The following is a 21375-nucleotide window of genomic DNA, read 5'->3' as shown; positions in this document are numbered from 1 at the left end:
GCACACAACTGCCCCAGTAATGCCTGTTAATGCCACGTTCCCATTCGTAGTAGATTATCTATTGTGTCGTGTATCTACAGGTGGACGGCTGGCGAGAATTGTCGTGATGTACGTATAGATTTATGTCACTATAGAGGTAATGAAGTTCACTGACATGTGGCATTTGTAGAGGCCGCCACAACAGTAGACGTTGGCCACAGCCACGTAGAATTCAATATTAAGCCATTGATGGAGGTAGGGCGAGATTTCGTGGAAATGTCTGGTAATAAAACTCTCATCTGATCAGTTACTAACTAGCTTCACTCAAGGCTGTACCGCGTTGCTGTAAACTGACAAAGCTGCACAAAAACATACGGTATTCCATAAAAATGCAGGTTTTTTTTTTTTTAAATAAACCCCAAACAATCTGCTTTCTAAAGGGGCTTGTATAACCGACTGTAATCAGAACAGATCTACATGCAACCTGCTTAGCAATAGTATAATATGCTAATTGACTTACATTATATTCTGCGATATATATAAAGGTAAACATTGTCTGACCCTGGCCTTGCTCCCAGACTGAGTACGCAGTCCCGAATGGAAAGTAATTCTATCCTACGAAGACTGTCTGAACGAGTTTAGTTTTATGCCGCTCTTAGCAATATTCCATCGATATCACCTCGGGGGACACCAAAAATGGGCTTCACGTATGTGGGGAATCGACCCCGGACTTCGGTGTGACGAGCGAACGTCTTAACAACAAAGCTACCTTACACGTATCTACAAAGAAGCTGTCAGAACATCTCGTTTAAACAATTAAATTAGTAATTATTGATTTATTTGTCAGAATATCTCATTTAAACAAGTAATTATTAAGTTATATAGACTTGTGCAAGTCTATTCTGACCCATACACGTAAGTGATGAGATGGAGCACTCAGCGGCCTACAAGGATGATGCTGTTGGCGAAAGCAGTTATCCTGTCTCCCCCCTACATCTTGATAACAAGTATGTACATCCCGCTTGATGTGCGTTATGACGTGTATGGACGGGGTAACGAACTCCGCTGACGTTTGTGTGGAGCTTTAATGGTACTTGCACTGTTTATATGTTTGACCGTATTACAGATCGTATGTACGTGACATGTAACAGTAGGTATGATTCAACCGGTCGGTGTGTTCCGAGTGCTCAAATGTAGCGTCCCTCGTTACTGCCTCTACTCATCCGTCGTTTTACATTATTATGTCTTGTGCTTGACGTTTAAGAGCGGCGGAGACCGTCTTGGGTTCAGTGGTTAGAATTACACCCTGTACCATAGTCGGAACCAAATACATGCCAGTTCCCTCACAATAACTACATATAGAGCCTAACATAACTACATGTCTCGTGATTGTGTGGGTGAGCGAGAGGGTTAAACTCAATCTATACCACATCGGTTTGGTAAACCAGCTGTTAAACAAGTTAGTACATGTATATACAGTTTACTCGGTTACTACGGTTTTAACGAACTAAAATGAAGACTAGTGTTTGTTCGCTTTTATCATAGTTCGTTGTCAACAGTTCGACTAAAATACAAAGCAAGTGACCGAGACAAAAAATACGTTCGTTATATCGATGTGTTCGTAATATTCCATCTATATGGCAGGGGGCTGTAAATATTCGTGTCTGGACCAGACGATCCAGTGACCAACGGCATGTGTCAACCAGGTCAGCGAGGCTGTAAGGTCAGCGGTCATGTAAGTCGCCTCTTACGACAAAATGACTCACTGGAGATCATTTTAAGAGAGTCAACAAACACTGCAGACTAAGATGGGCGGTATTTGGGCTGTGTGACTTGAACATAGTTTCAGGGTTTGTGTGTGTGACCATCAAGCTGTGGACCCTAAATATCGTTAGTGCGGTGGAGTAGCACAGTGGTTAAGAAACATGCTCGTCACACCGAAGGCCTGAGTTTGATTCCCTTCATGGATAAAATGTATGAAGCCAAAGTTCTGGTGTTCCCAATCGTACAGGTGACACGTGAAGGTCCGGGGGTAGAATAGGCCTACAGCATCCCATGCTTGCCATAAAAGGCGACTAAAGTGATCGGGTGGTCAGGCTCACTGACTTGGTTGACATATGTCATCGGTTCCCAATTCCGCAGATCGATGCTCATGTTGTTGATCATTGGATTGGATCATTGGAACTCACTCACTCCTAGTACAGGTCCAGAGATCATTACAATATGCGGAAAGGCACTAGGTATTCAGTTAGCCCCGAAAGTGATCATCCACCAACAAATACTTCTTTTCGGTCATAGCTAATAAATACATGTATAAGCATACAGAGTGAAGATGTATGCTTGCCAATGCCTGTTGACGTTTCAGTATATGTACAAGAAATATGGAAGCAGACAGCTTTATCAAGTGCTAAATAAAACTAAGTTAACGACTTGATTTTTAAATATAATAGTTCATTTAAACGTGTTTAAACCATACGATTTATTGCATGATTTGTAGGAAATGTTTAATAAAAATATACTTAGATACACAACATGTTTCCCTGTGGATTTAATAGGTAGTTTTCCGTTAGCCTGTTAATCTGTTTAAGGAAATGCAACCAGTAATCACTCAGATATGCAGCACCTGTCGGTTTCGAGAACGAATGTCATAATGACATTATTCATTTAGAATGTTCGTAGGTTATAGTCCATTCGCCGATTTCTAAATTTAAATCCTTTGAAAACTTTCACGTTCTGCACATGATACGCACTGATGTTAAATTATTCGAGGTTGAACTTTTCCTCCAGAAAAATAAATCAGATAAGGTTCGATCGATTAATTGGTTTATATTTTGTCTAAATGGGATGCTCTTACTGAGTGACCCCTCTTCGGAAAATGCGTCACTTAAAACAGGAAATGGCGTCTTTGATGGACATTTCAGAAATTGAGGTGGTGAAGAATGAAGATGATTTTATGGACAATTTCTTTACTTTGTGAAAGACGGCGTTTCCACATAGATTCTAATGTTGTCAAGCAAGTGGTGACAACATTTGAGTCGCCTTTCACAGTATAGAGAAGATGTATGTCCATAAAATTATCAGCATTCTTCTAAACCAGTAAAATATATAGGGGAAGTTGATTACTTCAAAGATGTTCCGATTCCACTTTGAAACCACCAGCAGCACCACCAGGGTATATGTGGTATACCAACTAGCGAATGCAATCAGCGCGAAGACTGGTTCGCACAACAATCTGTTGATCCTGGAACAAGAAGGGGCCGCAACTTGCACAACAATGTCGTCTGGTATTTGCAAACCGCTACAGCTCGCTCGGCGACAAGGACGAAGACTGGGCAAAACGCGTCTGTGAGATCAATATGGCGTTGTGTGTGTGTGAGCACTTCTCCGCGTTGTCGGGTTAAATGACACGTTAAATCAACCCACCACATCTCATGGGTGATCCGATATGGGCGACCTAATCGGTGGAAAGGCCGAAAATCGAACATGGTCCCTGAACATGGTGGCGATCGAATCCAGCTCTGTGCCGACTGTAATCATGATGGTAGGCTGACATCATGATCCATTATCATCCTTGGTACTCTGACTTGGCACGCAATTGATCTCTGAAAGAATAACCCTCAGTCTGCCGAAAGTGCTCACTCACTCACTGCTTCAAAGCTGGAGATTCCAGCTGACCAGTCCCGCGAAGGTCCTGGTTAAAACTGAGCTTCCGTAACCCATGCTTGTCGTAAGAGCGACTACCAGGATCGGGTGGTCAGGCCTGCTGACTTGATTATCATTGTCATTGAATTCCAATTATGTACAGATCTATAGATCGATGCTTGTGCTGTAGATCACTGTATTGTCTGGTCCTGATTCGATTATTTACCTACCGGAGCCATATAGTTGGAATATTGGGATGATGAGAGCGGTGTAAAACTAAACTCATCCATTCCAGCTGACCAGACAAGACTCTCTCGTTCTCATTCGCTATAAATATAAAGGTTCATACAGATAGCCTACAGGCCTCAAAGTGAGACTGGTTTCAGTTATCTTCCAGCAATATCACGGCATGGAACACCAGGTATATTGGCTTGACACATTTCACCCATGTAGGGAATGGAACCCGGGACTTCAGTGTGACGAGCAAACGCTTTGAACCACTAGGCTACCCCACCGCCCTTACATCGCCGAGACACTAACATACCGCATAGACATATATTAGACGCCATTATGGCAACATATATTAGACGCCATTATGGCATACTAAGTAAGCCACATGGTAATACAGCTTCAGAGACCAAACACTCCGACAGCAAATGTCATACATCAGTACTGGTGAACATGCCATCTTGGTACACTTAAACATCGGTACACTTATATGCTGTACAGGTCCAAATCACACCTTACAGATAGGTATGCTATGATCCCACCCAGTTACAAGATTAAATACTAAACCTAAGATAACGAAATGTAAACAAGCCTAGTCAATTAAGGTAGCCAACAAATTCAAGCTGATTAATTTTTAACAGCTCTGCGCTGAGGAAGCATTAGTGCAGTTGACGTTGATTCCTTAAGATCAATGAACATGATAAACTGGTGCTGGGTTTAACTGCCTATAGCTTAACAACACAACATTGCAACCGCATTACTCCATAACATTACCCAAGCAAGAACGAGAATTTTCCGCGCACCTGTTTTGCCGGTGCCCGAAGGTGCGCCTCAACCCCTACAATTTAACATAATTGCCCACTGTCACATCAAACTAACAGTATGCATTGCTCTGCTTCACATGACAGCAGGGTGTTGTCGTAAACATGGGGAATGTGGGGCAAGGCCATCGCACTTCCTCCCTAGAATAAACAAGGTTAGACTAGTCCACGAAGCTGAGTCCTAACTGGACCAGTCCATTAATCTAACACAGGGTGTGACTGCCATGAAAAATTTCTATCGAGCTAGTTTGAAAAGTTGCTTTGACAGAAGACCAAAAGCAAGTGATAATCACATTGAATTCAACATGTGACTTGAACGTTTTGATAGTGCTTTTGAAAACTGACTCCTGGTACTGATTGCTGAAAGGGTTAATTGATTTTCTGTTTGCAGAACAACATAGGCAATTCACAGAACGGGAGCTACTGGTTTACTTTCGTAACAGCAACCTTCATGCAACAACGATGTGGGCTGTTCAAGAGTGACCCTACTGAACTGCAGGTTCCATTTGGGATGCAAGTTGTGTACTGTTGAAAACAATAACTGGGACGCCAGCGTTGCGATATACTTACACCACTCCTACTGGTCTAAGAAATTACAGAATGAAATGTTTTGAACACATTGGTAAAGCATGATCACAATCCATTTAAATGTATCTGGAAAAACATATACGACGGAATTCATTATGATATCTAACACTGAAAAGAAAATCATGAAAAACAGACAAGGTGAATTTTTTTGAAAATAGATTTATTTTATGCAAAACTTTCTCAATTAAAAAAAAATGTCGTTTCCAAAAAGAAACTGTACATCCCACCATTTTGTAATGGCTTTAGCATTTTGCTGGTACAATCACACCTTCATCATCACAGGCCCCTGTTTGGTTAAACAGGAGAGCTTTCTATCATATGGAATTATTTGCACTTTTTCACACATTTAAGATGGACATTTCACATTGTCAACAGACTCTCCATTTCTCACGTTAAGACTTAGCACCCATGGATTAACAGTCTAGGATTGTACAGTTCATTGCCGATGCGTCTCCCTCTTAGATAACTACATAATTTCCACTGAAATCTTTTTCTTATAGTGTAAACAATTGCACAAGATAACTGAAGAGTACTTAAACTCTTAACTTTGAGGATTGTTTTCAGAGGTAAAAATAATGAAAACAAAAATGCAATTTTAACCATAAAATTGTAGAAACAAAGCTGAGTCATAAAATTACCTTGTACATTTTCTACTCATCTCGTATCTCTTGTCATATAATCTGCATCAGTATAAACCAGTTGATACTTGAAACTTTGGTGAGATAGTTCAGAGGTTGATTGAATTAAATGCGAGATTCTAAGTCCCGAATCACAAGGCACCTCCAGCTTGGTACACACAGAAGCACTGAGTTTTGCCATTTATGCTTGTTTGGCATTCAAGTATACAACATCAAATATCACAGTTTCCTTCAGAATCAGTCTCGCGACATTGGGCACACCAAACTTGTCGAAACTGGAGACAAATTCTAGCCTTGCTTCTCTTACAACCTTTTTTCAAAAGCTTCCTTGCTTACAAGTCACAATTATGCAAGCCAAATAGCTCTTGTTTGTAAGACCCTGAGATAGATCTCTGAAATGTCATTTTGAGCTAAATGTGTAGAGGTACTGTCAAAAATGATTTGAACTAAATAGTACTTCAAAAGATCTATTTACTCGAGTGTTTGCTGGTCCACTAAAATGCAAAAACTAGTCTCATAAGCAAGGAGGCCTTCCATGATTAATTTGAGAATACATGTCATAGTTTTCCCACCCATATCTATACCAAATGCACTGTTCAAATGACAACGGAATGATCCACTCGACTGACAGTGGAATGATAGTAATGTACAATGCACTGTATACACAGACAACAAGATGGCGGCAATGACGTTGTGGTGACAGGGTACATATGATAGCGACAATGGTCATGAGAGTTTGGAGAAGTCCATGTACTCCAACAATGAATGTGATCATTTCAGACATGATTCTGGAACAGTTAACATATATTTTGAATGCTTAGGCTCGGAACCTAGACAATCACTGTAGTTTCAGGATAAGAGAACAGTCTCTTGCAACTATCAGAAGCACTATTTCTGCTGTGAGTCTTTTTCTTTTTTCTTTAAATATGAGATCACCCCACAAATGTAGTTCTCCACAATGAGTCAAAGGTAGCAGAGCCTTAATATCCTGAGTTGTAACAAAACCAGTGAAATGGAAACCCGACATGTACCTCTAACCTGTCTTCACTGCCGAGTTCAATTTCAAAGGCTCAATAAAAAAATACATGCAAATGTGTCAAAAATACAAACATAATAAAACAGGACGTACACAATGGACGATACACACTGCTGATGAAATAATGAACAATGTATGTAAAATGGTAATGATTAAAATACTGAATCTGTGTAACAAGTCTATGCAACATCTCTTCCCAGAAGATGCGTCTTCCCACTCGTTCTTTCTTTCTCTCTCTCATTCACCCAACCCACAAGTTTTGGCTTCCCTTCCCTATTCCCTACGCACCCCAACATGATGAAAGACATGGCGATTGGTCTGACTTGATATTATCTCTCTGTAAAACAGTCATTTTATGCCCAACTGCCAGAACTTGGCAACGAGAGGCTGTCAACACTGGTGCTTGATCCATAGTGTTCCTCATCGCTTTGGCTAGACCGCATCGCCCGCCTCTTGGCCAGACTTGAACCTCCAGGGGGCGAAAGTCTCATGCGAATTTGAATTTGTTCTTCCATCGAGTCACTGTCTTCTTCTTCAGTCAGTGACTGACCCACGAAGAATGAGGGTGGGTCTGATATCATCAGGTGTTGTTGCATCATGCGGTTGATAGAAATAGCTGCCTCCGCAAAAGATTCCAAATCCTTGGTACTGTTATTTCTGGAAACAAACACACAAAATTATAAGCATTATTTTAAAATACAAACATATCATGAATCAGTGACATATTTTATGATCATATCAAATCACATAATTGCATAGAAATAGGGTCCTTAAAGATATTCAGCAATATCACTAGAATCTAAGGCCCAAAAATACTTATTAGGTTTACACAGAAGGCTTCAACTACATGTTTGGAGATTAATGGAAACACAACATACCTTGTGAGCACATGTGGCGTAGCCAGTGGTGTGGCCGCTGGTGGTTGGCTGACCCATGGATGTTTGAGAACATCAGCTGCAGAGTAACGAGCTCGAGGGTCCCGGACCAGCAGGTGGCGAATCAAGTCCCTAACCTGCTCTGACACCTCACAGAACTCGCTCTCTGGGAACTCAAACATGCCTTCTTGGATGCGAGTGAAGAGCATCTCCTGGCAGTCTTGACAATACTCGCCCCGCTCCCAGCCACAGTCCTCTCCACACTGACCATAGAATGGAGGGTAACCGCAAAGCATGATGTACAGGATAATGCCCAGACTCCATAGATCACACTTCTTGTCATAGGAGAATGACTCGCCCACCCAGGCATCCACCACTTCAGGGGCCATGTATTCAGCTGACCCAACCTGCAAACACAAGCAACATATTTAGAAATACTGTTTTGAAGATTTTAGGCTCTTGTAAATACAAGTCTGTTTTACCTCATTTTAAAGATAGTTCTCTCATCTAAGAATACTTACTGGTGTCAGAAGCTCTGGGGTGCGGACATCTGAATCTCCACTCTTTGGTACTCCGCTAGCCAGGTCAAAATCACAGATCTTCAATGGCACGACCTCATCCGATTTTTGACAAAGGATATTTTCAGGTTTCAGATCTCTGTGAGCGATTCCTGCAAGAATAACACAAAAACAATCAAAACCTGATTTTTAAAGACAAAATTCATTGATGTAATTCTCTCTTTTATTTCGACTTGACAATTTAATCCACAAATACATAATTGTTAAAAGAATCAAATGAAAAGTTCCTTTACCTTTGCCATGTAAAAAGTCCAGAGCTTTTGCAATTTCCTTGACAACCAAACTGGCTTCTCGCTCTGACAGGTGTCCTCTGCTCTCGATGTTAGCCAACAGTGTCCCACCTGCCATCTTGTCAAACACCAGGTAGAAGAATTCTTCCTCCTCAAAGTATTCAACCAGGTTGAGAATGTGCTCATTCCCACTGCACATGCTGAAGATCTCAATCTCCTTGAACACCTTACTTCTTGACAGACAGTGATGCTTCTCAATGACCTTTACTGCATATTCCTTGTTGGTTTCTTTGTTGATGAAAGTCTGGACCGATGCATATGCCCCATGTCCAAGGACCTCACCTGTAGGTTTATACAGGTCTGAAAAGACAACACACAAAAATAGTTACTTTGCATCCAAAATAACTAATTCATTATGTAATACAAGTAATATATAACAAACGTTTATTCAGTATGAGTTGTGGAAAAGAAGAAGAGGTACTCACCATCAAACTTCTTGACAGGAATGTCTGCTGCTCGTCGCTTCTTCTTGCGACTGCCCTTTTGTCTGTTCAAGTGGTTGTGGTTGTTATCCATATCAGAGAATACCATCTCCATTTCCATTGTCAGTGCGTTATCCAACATCAGAGAATTCGGTCTTGGTGGACTTGGTCGTGATGTAGATGAACTGTCGAGCTGGAAAAAAAAAAATCAACCCATAAGCATACTATGTAAAACAAGCATGAACAATAATGACATCAAAAAGTAAAGAGAAGTACTTAAGTTGAGAACAAGATGATCAAAGATAATTAACGTACAGACAACCTGTCTTCATCAGCTTCCAACCCAGGACTAACTTCATTCTTTTCATTTGTCAATTATCAGTTGTTGATTCAGTTTCACAAACTGAATTTCCTGAACTTGACACCATCTTCGTCCACAGTGAAATGTCAACAACCAATCAGATTGTCAATACAAATTGTAACCCTCCCTACTGGGGAAATTCCCTGTGAAACTAACCTCCACCAATCAGACACAACCAATCAGTGGTACGTGCTGACTAGTCTATTTCAAGAGGGGATTTCCTATGATGGCAACAGCCTGCTGGTGATTGTTACACCATATTAGGTTGGATGACTGCCAAGAAGGGGATACACACATGACACTGCCCCTGGCAAGCATTACATCCACTAAGTCATGGAACAATGATCACACTCAGTCTATCCATTAAATAGCCCCACCTGCCTCTATAATGAGGTGATGGTCCAGTGACCACAGTATTTCTTAATGAGGGTTAGTGCTGATAGCACTGATGTATTTATAGCCCACACAGTATTAAAACAAGCAGAAGGGATAATTGACTACTTGTCAGCACAAGTGTCTGAAAATGATGACAGGCACCATTGTCTTTCCTTGACTGTATGTGTGCTTAACCACTACCACTAGAATGTGCCAAAACAGCAAAATGTGAATTCGAGTAAAAATATACTTCCTTTCAAACATTCCTGCCACACATTGCAAGTTAAACAAAAATCTACCTTATGCCACAGGTATTTCAAGGCTGCTTATTTTAGTTTCTTAATACTAAGAGGTAGCCAAGCCTCAGACATGCCACTGCGTTGCACTTCCTTCTTGCAAGTTAGCCACCACTCATGAAACTTGCAGATCTGCACGTCCTTTCACATATATGTCTATCCTGTTCAGGCATAAGCCTGCACCCTATTGATGCAAGCCCAAGTAACCAACAAGTAACATACATCCTACCATGTTTAAAGCCAAAGTATGACTAATATCAGACATTACATCATCATAATGTAACTTACACAAGGTAAACTACGCATACAGATAAAAATCATAAGACTTGAGTTCCTTTGAATACTAATTACTTCTCTTAATTAAGACTAAGTTGAAATTTTCATTAGTTGATTTAATTAGACATTAAACCATCTTGGCTACTCTGAAACAGCCACTCCCTTAGACAAAAACTTAATCGAATAACCAATGGAAGAAACCACTGAAAACATGTGAAAGTTCCACACCTTGTCTCTTCTTCCTTTGTAGCTTATCTCCCTCGATACCGCAAATACCTTCACCAGCTCTATCCAACCTGTCCCTACAAACCAACATGTCTTCTCTCTCGCCTGTTCCTGACTGAGCTGATCACCTGCCAGTCAGCAGGTAAATATCTGGCTCTGTCTAAAATTACCATCGGGTTGGGCAATGAATGAGGTGGAAAGGAAACCTTCCACTGGGGTTAACCCTGCATCAGCCTAGCGGAGCTGTTGACATCAAGATCTATTTATAGCTGGCCTACCTCACAATCACCGAGTGGCTCAAGCGCTGGCAATAACAACAACAAAGGAAGCTAGACTCAATCATGACCAAGGTGATTTAGGCATCTACAGACTGTTTCCATCACAACCTGACAGCATGACAGTAACACTGAATTTAACTAACAATCTTAGCTACAAAGATGACATCATCGAATACTTACATTTCTCATAATGAATGATAATTTTTCCAAATAGGCGCTGGTGGTTGAAGCCTCTGCTGACACAGTGCTTTCTGACTGAATTTCCAATATATCCTGCCCTGATGATAGGAACAGTAGCCGTGCTTCGATCGACTTTCTAAAATGCCTCTCTCCAACGTTCAATTTGCTCAACTGGCATTGCCATAACAGCTAAGTGGCTAAAAGCCCAACTTTCCCGATCACTCGCTTTCCTCCATTGTGGTACTGATCCTACACCAACTGAACGGCTGCCTGAGCCTTATATAGCACAGTCCTGCTACGTGGAGGTTGAGTCACGCCATCTGACCACCAATCAGAAGCCAGACAGTCACCTCGACGCTGTTTACATCTACAAACTCGCCGTACTGTTTGCCTTATCACTAGCTTGGAGCTGGGCTCGCAAGGCAAGTGGGTCACATTTGAGAATTGGCTAGTATCATCTAGAATGTGCTCTTACAAGGCTGTGCAGCTAGCAAAACACTGATTACGATATGTCTGGCTGCGTTATTATCCGCACGAAAACAAGACAAAAAGTTCAAATGTGACACCCGAAAGAGATAATCACTTATTGCAGTTAAATTAGCGCTAATCCCCTTCACAAACACTGTGCGATATCAACAGAAGTGTTTGTTTTTCTTTAGTGAAGGTCAATTACCCTTAATTACTTCGCTGACAACACAATTAATTCCCTGGTTACAGCAAGGCTACACTTTTCATTTTGAAGCCTGTCAAAGGCTTAAAGAATACAAACATTATTAATTAACATAACACAGGTGCACAAAGTGTAGGTTTCTTCTATGGATTAACCATGTGCCTTATGAGCTCGAGGAAACTACTGCTCACTGCACATTTCATACAACCAGTTATCTCTGAGGCATACTTTATTTTGTCTGATGTTGAATACACTTTCTTCATACAGACTGAACGAGTACACTGGCATAATCTTATCTCAAATCTTCATTTTCATATCATGAGATTAGGCAGATGTCTGTGAAATGAATATAAACTTAAGCAATGCAAAATAGCTACTCATACATTTTCAAATATCTACAGCACATTTCATAAGACAGCAAAAAAAAGAATATCCTTCTTCACACAAAACAGATCACTATTTTGTTAAATACCCAGCAACATTAGCTTCGCATATCACAGACTTAGTTTACTGCCTATAATCTAAAAAAAATGGCATCATGCAAAAGACATTTTTAAGTCAGCTATTCTTATTTTCAAATTAAAATAAAATAATTAATGTAATATTTGGTGTATATATTATGTAGTCTTTCAACAAGTTTGGCATACTTTCATTATTATTTGCTTAAACTGAAATTACATATGGATACATTCAGGGACTGGGAAAGGCAGGCAAAGCAGTAATATTCTACACTAAAATTTGAGTAAATTTTCATAAGCAGTCTGATCAACCCTAGAGTGATGAGCAAAGAGTGAGAAAACTTTATTGGATGATGACGTTTCTTTGTCGTTAGGTGCAAGTGAGAGGTAAGAACACAACTTCCTATCATGTTACAGTTTATATTTCATGTTCCACAAAGAATAGTCTAGAACCTCATTGATATGGCTAATCATATACACCCAACATACTGACTCATGTTAACAACCTTTGTAAACGTTTCATAATAGCTTATTTGTGTTATTCACGGAGCTGTGAGTATTCAGTACAATAAGACAGTGCCTAAGGCACAAAGTGTTGATAAACTACCAGATCAAGTCTGCATGTCACGGCAGAGACAATTAGCAATACAGGCCAACAAAAGTCATTGTCTAAGGAAATATGTCCTGATCTAGACATATATAAATGTATTACAACATACTTAATAAGAACAAAATATGGCTAATGTTTGAACTAAAACCCTTTTTAAGTGTGTGTGTGTGTGTGTATAAAATCCAATATAACCATCAACACAGACTTAAACATGATCATTTCTGAACTCAGTTCAAATATTGCAAACACTGCATGCATCATCATTAATCTATTCTTCAATTATTTTTTTTTTTCGTTTTCCGATCAGTAGCACCATGTTTTTTTATTGCAGGAGTTTTCAAAAAGGATCAACAAGGACTCAATAAAAACACATAATTGCAGCTGAGCGCGCCGGCTCAAAGAAGTGTATGAAGCCGATAAGTCGTGCTACAAGTAGTACTCTCTCGTGGAATGTTTACATCACACAAAAGTTGTCCAGAACTTTCTGGGACGTTCAAAACAAAACCGTTTACAGTCTTACTGTTGTATAATAAAACATTTTATCGAATGCATATGCTCCTTTGTAAAATTTGAAAGTGGGCTCCGATGAAAATGAAACTTACTTTAGTCATTTCTAAGTTAAAAATCCGGTTGTTTTCCATTACATGCCCTCGCATCCCTCCATTATTTTTGCAGGCCGCCGCCACAGGAATTCTCAAAAACGAGGCTGCATAAATTAATAGAAAATATTGTTATTACTAATGGATAAAAATCAAACAATCACAAGCGTTCACAATGGCGGCTATTACGACATCACATCACTTTGAAGTTAACGACGTCTCATCTGACCAAACAATTTTAAAAAAAGAGTGAAGAGTTGTACCCACAATGCCCTGGAAGGTTTAGAACGGAAGTTAGGTTAGCGGCAGACATTGGCGTTTTCCCGTGATTAAGTCCAAACAAAAATCTTAACAAGTATGGATCTCCCAAAGCCCCCAGACGGTGAGTTTATAAAACGATATTCAATAATTGTGTTAACAAATTCTCTCCAAAAATTCTTCTGATTAAAAACCGAGCAAGAGGCAATCAGCCACAGTTATGGAGTAGTGGTCACCTGTTTTCGTGCTATTTCACATGGCCTCAACCAGTAGTTGGAATCATTTGATTTGTTTAAAGGCGCATTTTTGAATGTCATGCGAAGTATGTTTCATGACGAAAGGTCTCAGTTGGTTGCGTACGAATTTGATCTCCCTTCATTACAGCATTATGATTAAAGAATATGCCAACAAGCAGGCTATATTATAGTATGTTATGGTAAATTGCTGACATGAATGAGCCTAATTTCACCAAGTTAGTGACAGTGACTGAAATTAGTAAGTGAGTCGTACCCCCTTAAAATTTGTAATCGTGAACTGAAACGTTCCAGTTGGAGTTTTTTTCCGCAGATTAATCAGAGGTACCACTAAGTGACTCAACAATATTTATGTTAAGTATACTGGCGTCTCCTATTCTCGCGATACTTACAAATATCAGCTGAAAAAATAATGTAAACAGTTCCTTTCGTATGTATGCTTGTTGTTTTTAAATGAAGAGATTCCCCCTCTAACATCTGCACCTGTCAACTGCGTGATCCATCAAGTATATTATCTCATTTGAGCTCGATGAAAAACATGGTCATCCAGCGCTGACTTTTCAGGGCGTCTCCTATTCTCGCGGTACAACGAGAAAGTAACGTTATTAGGTGTAAGGAAGGGGCATCTTATCGGGAAAGGCGGGGAAAAGTTACGATTTATCCAAGTTGGTTAAAACTCATGAATATCCGTTACACTGCAACAGTTTGATAATTCACAGGCTTGGTCCACTTCCTAGTTACTGGTCAGTGATGTAAACAACCGCTAAGTATCACACATTGGCGACCTCGGCAGAAAATGTGTTTACCGCAAGAATAGGAAACCCGCGAGAATAGGAGACGTCCCTATAATTGTTGTGTAAGGTTTTCTGAACAATTCTAGTATATACCTCATTATAATTATTACTTGGGATGGGGGAATGGGAGGAACTGTTACCTTAGAAACAACAGAAACTAGTACACAAGCACATGTTCTCTTTACAATCCTTAGAGTTAGGGTTTGGTGTTAGGGTTAGGCACCCTTTATGATCTCTAGGGTTATGGTTAGGGCTGGGTTTTGGTTCAGCTAATTAATCTGAAAAAGTGCACCTGGTTCAGTGCAGTACTCCCGGTTCACTATATCTTACCGTATTAGTCTTTCCAATTGTTGTGTAAGGTTTTCTTAACAGTTCTAGTATATATCTTTAAAAAAAATTTAATGTCTGATATCTGAAGTGAAGATTCATGTAATCAAACCTGCTGCAAAAAGTGACCTAGAACTGGAAATGATTTTTAAGATGAAAACTCACTTGTGATGAGTATCCACTCTACCACCACATAGTGACAAAGAATAAACATGTTCTCAACAGATATTCTTGTTAATAATATCAGGATGGTGGGGTAGCCTAGTGGTTAAAGCGTTCACTCATCACGCCAAAGACCCGGGTTGTATTCCCCACATGGGTACAATTTTCTGGTGTCTCCTGCCGTGATAGTGCTGGAATATTGCTAAAAGCGACATAAAACTCACTCACTTACTCATTCACTCACTCACTCACTCACTCACTCATAATATCACTTACATACGCGTGCACACGCACACACAGACAACAAGAATTTGTGGTGCATATAGGCCTGTGTGTACAGGTTGAAGAGTATCCAAATAGTGAAATTCTCCTGGTTAGGTATTCGCTAATGACACTCATTTCTGCTATAGAATTTTAGGGAGTGATACTGTTTTCATGTAAGTTGTCAACATGCACTTGTAGACTTAATAAGCTGTATGCTTCTCCCGAGGGTAATGCGGTCTTATTTACATCTCTTTGTCGCAGTGTTTCCCAAGCCGGTAGGCAAGGGATAACACTGTTACAGAGAGGCTTACATCAGACCATATTACCCGAGGTAGAAGCATATAATGTATCTGTCTTACCGCCATGTTAAATGTTCAGAATATTGTTTTTTCCTATTTGGAAGATAGCTACTGACTATAAGATATGTTAACAAAATGGTGTCTGTCTCTTGACTGGATCTTTAAATTCAGTGAAACATATTCTGACAAGCTTAAAACTGCTATGAAAATGGTTAATTATGTTTAAGTTGAGTGTACAAACAATTCAATGTTTAAAATAGTTTAAGTAAAGCAGTGAAATAAATGTCTACATAGTAAACTCAGAAACAGCTAATGGAACAGTTTTCAAACGCCAGCCACTGTGTGCGTCATATTATATGAGGTCATAAGTTGTTAGCATATATTTTTCCCAGTTGTCAACCTCCTGGCAGGAGTGACATGGAAACTTGTTAAAGCGTCACTGACCAATGAAAATAAGTCTTTTTTACATGACGGTAAGATAAAGTACCTCATGAATGTTTATAGCTTGAACACTTGGAAAACGCATATGTACCTCTGCATAATGAAGATGAAGTTCTTACGGAAATCAAACTGGTTAATTTACAATGCTTAGAGGTAGCAGTCATATGAGATATTGAGAACCTAATGCTTTTTAAAAATTAAGGGTGAGTATTTGTTATTAGGAATTAGGGGAGGCAGTTACTTTCCTAGTCCCTGCATTGTACCCTTATTACACACAGTAATAGTTTCAACATAATAATGTGAGTACAACTCTTAGACACTCTTAACAATCACTGTCATAGCACAAGGCCACAGATTCCTATGGAACAAGTACTAGTTGTCCTAAGCTCAAAGACGTCATGCTCATGTGTGTCTCATACTTAACAGTATGACTGTGTTCATCAACACCTGCCTGTGTTAGACATCAGATGTGTAAGGACATAGGTGGTGAGGTTGCTAGGGAGAGATACATTCTTAGGAATGGGAGAGGCCTGTCTTGGGTTCAAACCCTGGTTGAGCCTGATCACGATTCCATGCTTGAGAGCACAATACCCATACATTCACATGTCATCATAGTGGTCAAGGAATTGCAACACTTAAGATGCTGGCAGGCTGTGATACAGAATGATTTTTAAGCCCATCTCATTCATTTGATGTTCTCTTGGAGTTTAAGGCAAGCATTGGAGTAACAATATTTACCTTGGCCTTGATAGCGTATACAACTGAAAACGTTATCAGTTGATTACATAGCAGCATCAACAGCACCAGCAGTTGTGGGTTTAGATGTTAGCAAATGAGTAAACTAAAAGTGATTGCATGTCATAATTATATGTTAGAATAAATGTCTTGTGCTGACTCAGAAATTACATTTCAAACCCAGTGGAGAGAGTTACATTCTTAACTGTCTTGGGTTCAAATGCTGATTCAGCCTGATGATGATTCCTGGTTTGTGAGCACTATACCCATGCAGGAATGTTACATTACATTTTAAAACCAGTTCCTTGTTATTATTTTCTGTTTTGTGAAAACAGAAGGAAATGTACCAAGGTATCCTGAATGTAAGTCCAGGAAAGGGCTAAGATATACATATATTTGTGTCTGTTTTCTTTTTATTTGCTATAAATTTGGTACACTTTCATTCAAAATGGTTATGCACAAATATTTTTGTAAGCACTCCATGACATGCTTTAACATGCTTGAGAATGTACTTCTTTATCCCTGAAGTTTGTAGTGTTTTGCTGCTGACACGGTGATCGTCTTGGGATCCCTATTTCTTTGTCCCTAGAGTGTATTACCTAGAATTCCCAGACTCACAAATCCAGGAACCAAGGTGTAAACGCTACAGCAAACAGAATCTTGCATCAGTTCAATGCTTTGAGTGTATCTGATTAACATGATTGTATCATAATACTCACTGTTTGTTGGTCCTAACATTGTGGTTCGTCTTTGTAAGGGGTAAGAGAAAAAGGTGTTAATTAACACAAAGACTGTCCTGCTGGATGATTATGTTATGATCTGCTATGAAGCAATAACAAATGTGTTGATAGCCTCTTTTGTATGTGAGTCAGCGTGACAGCTGTGGATAGGGTGATTTGTGTCAGCCATTGACAAATAAGTTTTCGGGCGTATCTAGGTAAATTGACACATACCTAAGATATGACTGATTTTAATTCTTGTGGAATGATACAGAAAGTGACGAATTTCTTAAGTCAGCATTTAGGTGCATTTAATAATGTGGGTCTGTGATCGTATTTATTGATTTTGCCAAGTTGCATTCTAAACTTTATTATGTAGTCTGTAAAGGCCTCTGATAATCCAGTGAAGATTGACTAAAGAGTCTCAATTTTAAATCATTCATTGTATACAACTGTTGTATTTTTAGTAATACAGCTTCTAATATTTAGCTAGTAAGTAGTCATAATACATGTTCAATGTGGTAGCATAGTTTGACAGTATAACGGTATCAAAATGAAGTTTTGGAGCCAAAGTGGGGTCAGTTGGTCCTTTTCATAATACAATAGCTGAAATTTCAGCTGCTCCTAGATTCTATATGGTTTGGCATGAATCCTGAAGCCAGGTGAACAGGTAGCTCAAGAGTATTAGGTTCTTGGGATCTCAGATCTTTTTGTTTGGCTACTACTGTGTCACATTATATGCTGTCTTCTTCTTGCCAGATACCTAATGACACTGAATACTGACCATTGCAGGGATTGTGTTTTTTGTGGCTTGCAGTCTCTGGCTGGTACTGCTAGCTCAAAGCCTGAGTCTATTACTAAGTTTATCACCACCCAAAAACCCGTCACTCATCATACCACTGGTGCCCATGTAGCTATGTCAGACTGAAGAACTAATAGATAGGATGATCAGTTATTTTTGTAAGTCTGTTATTTTTTGCTATAATTAAGTTCTTGCTTTCAGCCATAATGTTTTCAGTCAATTAGTTTTAAGGCCTCATGAAATTGGTGAAATACCAAAATTGACTGCTTGTATTGGCGTCACAGTCATCCTTCTGTGTTACAATTTTTTGTTCATACCTCAGCATGCTATGCTGGGAAAACTGGGTTTTTAGCAGTCTGTAACTTCAGTGACTGGTCCGAAGCCTAAGTCGAGTAATAATTTGATTTTTGTGTAGTAACTATTGCTAGTAGCAGTCTACTAATGCTCTGATATTGATGCTAAGAGTTAGGTTCATGCTAGCAGATAGAGAGTGAATGAGTTTAGTTTTAGACCGCACTCAGCAGTATTCCTGCTATATGGCTGCTTTCTGTGTATAATCAAGACTGGACCTAAAGTGATTGCATGTCCAGTGATCAATGGCAAGGGGCAATTGTCAGGTTGTGAACCGATGACATGTGTAAACAAAGTCAGCAAGCCTAACCAACCAATCCCGTTAGTCGCCTCTTTCAACAGGCATAGTCGCCTGTTGTGGCAAGCATGGGTTGGTGAAGAGCAGTTCTACCCAGGATCTTCACGGGTCAGATAATGACTGACTGACTGACTGACTGATTAACGATTTTTCCCCTATTGTTAGTAAGTGAGTTTGGGTTGACTCTGGATGGGAAGAGGCCAGTCTGTTACACATGTTGGTTTGTTTATGTCTTAACATGAATACATACTTGTAATTATACTGTTTATGACATATCCACCTCAATAAAAATGTAGAAAAATGTAGACCATATGAGTCACTTCATTGTCTCGTGACAACAAGGCTGTTTGTCTGTACCACCTGTTGGCTTCCAGTACTTGCAAAATAGGAAATATCTGTACTGAGTCACTTACAGAGTTCTGCTTATCTCTCTTGAGTACGTTGTACATTGTCATAGTTAGGTACTATTTCTTCATGCTTGTTTGTTTCATGACCCACAAGATAGATTAGCAATAGCAATGTCAGCATTTTTAATGGAAATTATTTGCATGCAACCTGTATTTACTAAAGAAGGATTTTAAACCAAGTGCTCCTTAACTCAAATTGGGAAAGACAACATTTTTTTTCAAAATTGGGTTCTTTTTTTTTTTTAATGAAGTCCTCCATGGTGTACTTATAAGTACTTTTATGTCCATTAAAAACTCCTTCAACAGTTGTACCTATATCTTTGAATAAAACATTCACAAAACATGTTATTATTTTCAAAGTAAAGATTTTTAATAATGGCATCTATTTTTTTTTCTTTCATTTAATGAAGACTAAGAGATATTTGAGCTATGTTTTGTGAGATTGCATTTTAATGCAGTTGTATAAGACCGACCATAATATGGGCATTGGGGTAACCTAATGGTTAAAGTGTTCTCTTGTCACGCCAAAGAATCGGGTTGAATTCCCCACATGGCTACGTGGGAAGCTCATTGCTTGTGTTCTCTGCTGTGACATTGCTGGAATAATGTAATTACATTACAAAAGTTGACGTGAAAATACTAACTCACTACATGCTGATCAATATATAATTATTGATAAATCAGGATACCTTCCTTAAACCGTAACTATCAATTATTAATTAACAGAATAAAGTGGGAACTTGGGTAGAATATCCACATCGGAGCAGGTTAAAGCTCACAGCCTGGTGCTGTTTTACAAGGCGATCTTACGGCTAATGGGACGGTAACTCCCATATCTTAACACAGCTTGAGCTAATATTGTTTTGTAGAACATCACCCTGGACATGCCTTTGGTCAGTCTACAATGCTACAAACCTTTAATGAATTGTGTAAGATACTTCTTTTGTGTGTGAAATTTTGTAACTGCAACGTCTGTTTTTTTGTTTGTGTTGTTTTGCCATTTGTCAGATCTTGACATTTTTCTTCCAGCTATCTGTTGTTTAATTAGGCATGTGATGATAAAGGTCACCTTGCCATGATGTTGTGAATATTTCCTTAGTTTCAAGGACGAAAGAGAAAATGTTATTTCAGTTTTTATTACTCCAATAATAGTTGTCTAAAAGGTTAATGAGTTAAGGTTCTACTATTAAATCAGTTCAGTTTCAACAGGTCATCTTTGAATACAGCTATGCAGTTTACAAGGACAAACATGGTTCCAATCGTGAGGTGGGGTTGGTAGTGGTGGTGGGAAATAGAGGGCGGTTACGATTTTTGCGATCAAAACTGAGAAACATAAAATGGTATGTCTTAAGTTCTTGGATTTTACTTCAGTCTCCCCCGTCTGCACACTGAGACAACGCAGGACTTGACATTTTAACATCTTCATTTAGACTAGATTCAGGTTCTCTTGGATTGACTATCCCACAATACAGCTGATACTCTTTTGAGCTATGGTGGTTGGCTCCTGGTTTTCATGAGTGTGTTGCAGAATATTGCTAGGTTGATTAAGGTTAGTTCTATGCCAGTTTCTGACTGAAAGCAAAGTCAGGTCTAGATCCATCTGAACCAAATCTAGTTTCCTTGATTTGACAACAGTAGAGAAGGAACAGTTCTTTTAAAAACACTGAAGTTGGAATACTTTAAAGTCATATTTTCATAGACTATGTATTCACCTGATATTTTCACCACATCTCATCTGTATGCTTTCATTTCAACCAGTGTCAGGGGCTCCTTTCACATAGCAACGTTTACTGAGGTTAACCTTAACTCCCATTCTTTAACACTGCGCTAAGTTAACCT

At 39.3% G+C, this 21375-nt stretch overlaps 2 protein-coding genes across 4 annotated transcripts in view; one reads left to right on the top strand and one right to left on the bottom strand.

Annotated features, from left to right (window-relative positions):
- Window positions 1–6802: 6802 nt before the first annotated feature.
- On the bottom strand, window positions 6803–13695 carry LOC137291794 (MAP kinase-interacting serine/threonine-protein kinase 1-like). Of its 2 annotated transcripts, none has more exons than XM_067823323.1 (6): window positions 13429–13695; window positions 9101–9290; window positions 8619–8975; window positions 8329–8477; window positions 7811–8214; window positions 6803–7589 (listed from the first exon to the last, which is right to left on the bottom strand). In XM_067823323.1, exons 1-6 carry the CDS (start codon window positions 13480–13482, stop codon window positions 7286–7288), a joined length of 1458 nt encoding a protein of 485 aa, XP_067679424.1. In that variant the 5' UTR covers window positions 13483–13695; the 3' UTR covers window positions 6803–7285. The 2 variants fall into 2 exon arrangements, with proteins under 2 accessions (XP_067679424.1, XP_067679423.1); XM_067823322.1 differs by lacking the exon at window positions 13429–13695 and adding an exon at window positions 11089–11386.
- LOC137291792 (calcium homeostasis endoplasmic reticulum protein-like) overlaps window positions 13523–21375 on the top strand; it is a 44751-nt gene continuing 36898 nt past the window's right edge. The window contains exon 1 of one of the 2 annotated variants that reach the window (XM_067823320.1): window positions 13523–13807. In XM_067823320.1, the coding sequence (XP_067679421.1) occupies window positions 13783–13807 (25 nt within the window). In that variant the 5' untranslated portion in view covers window positions 13523–13782. The remainder of the gene's footprint in view (window positions 13808–21375) is intronic. The other variant, XM_067823319.1, reaches the window with a different exon arrangement.

Source organism: Haliotis asinina, chromosome 7 (assembly GCF_037392515.1).
Source record: "Haliotis asinina isolate JCU_RB_2024 chromosome 7, JCU_Hal_asi_v2, whole genome shotgun sequence".
Classification (NCBI taxonomy): Eukaryota; Metazoa; Mollusca; class Gastropoda; order Lepetellida; family Haliotidae; genus Haliotis; species Haliotis asinina.
The sequence above is the reverse complement of the archived record's forward strand: the minus strand, read 5'-3'. Positions and strand labels throughout refer to the sequence as shown.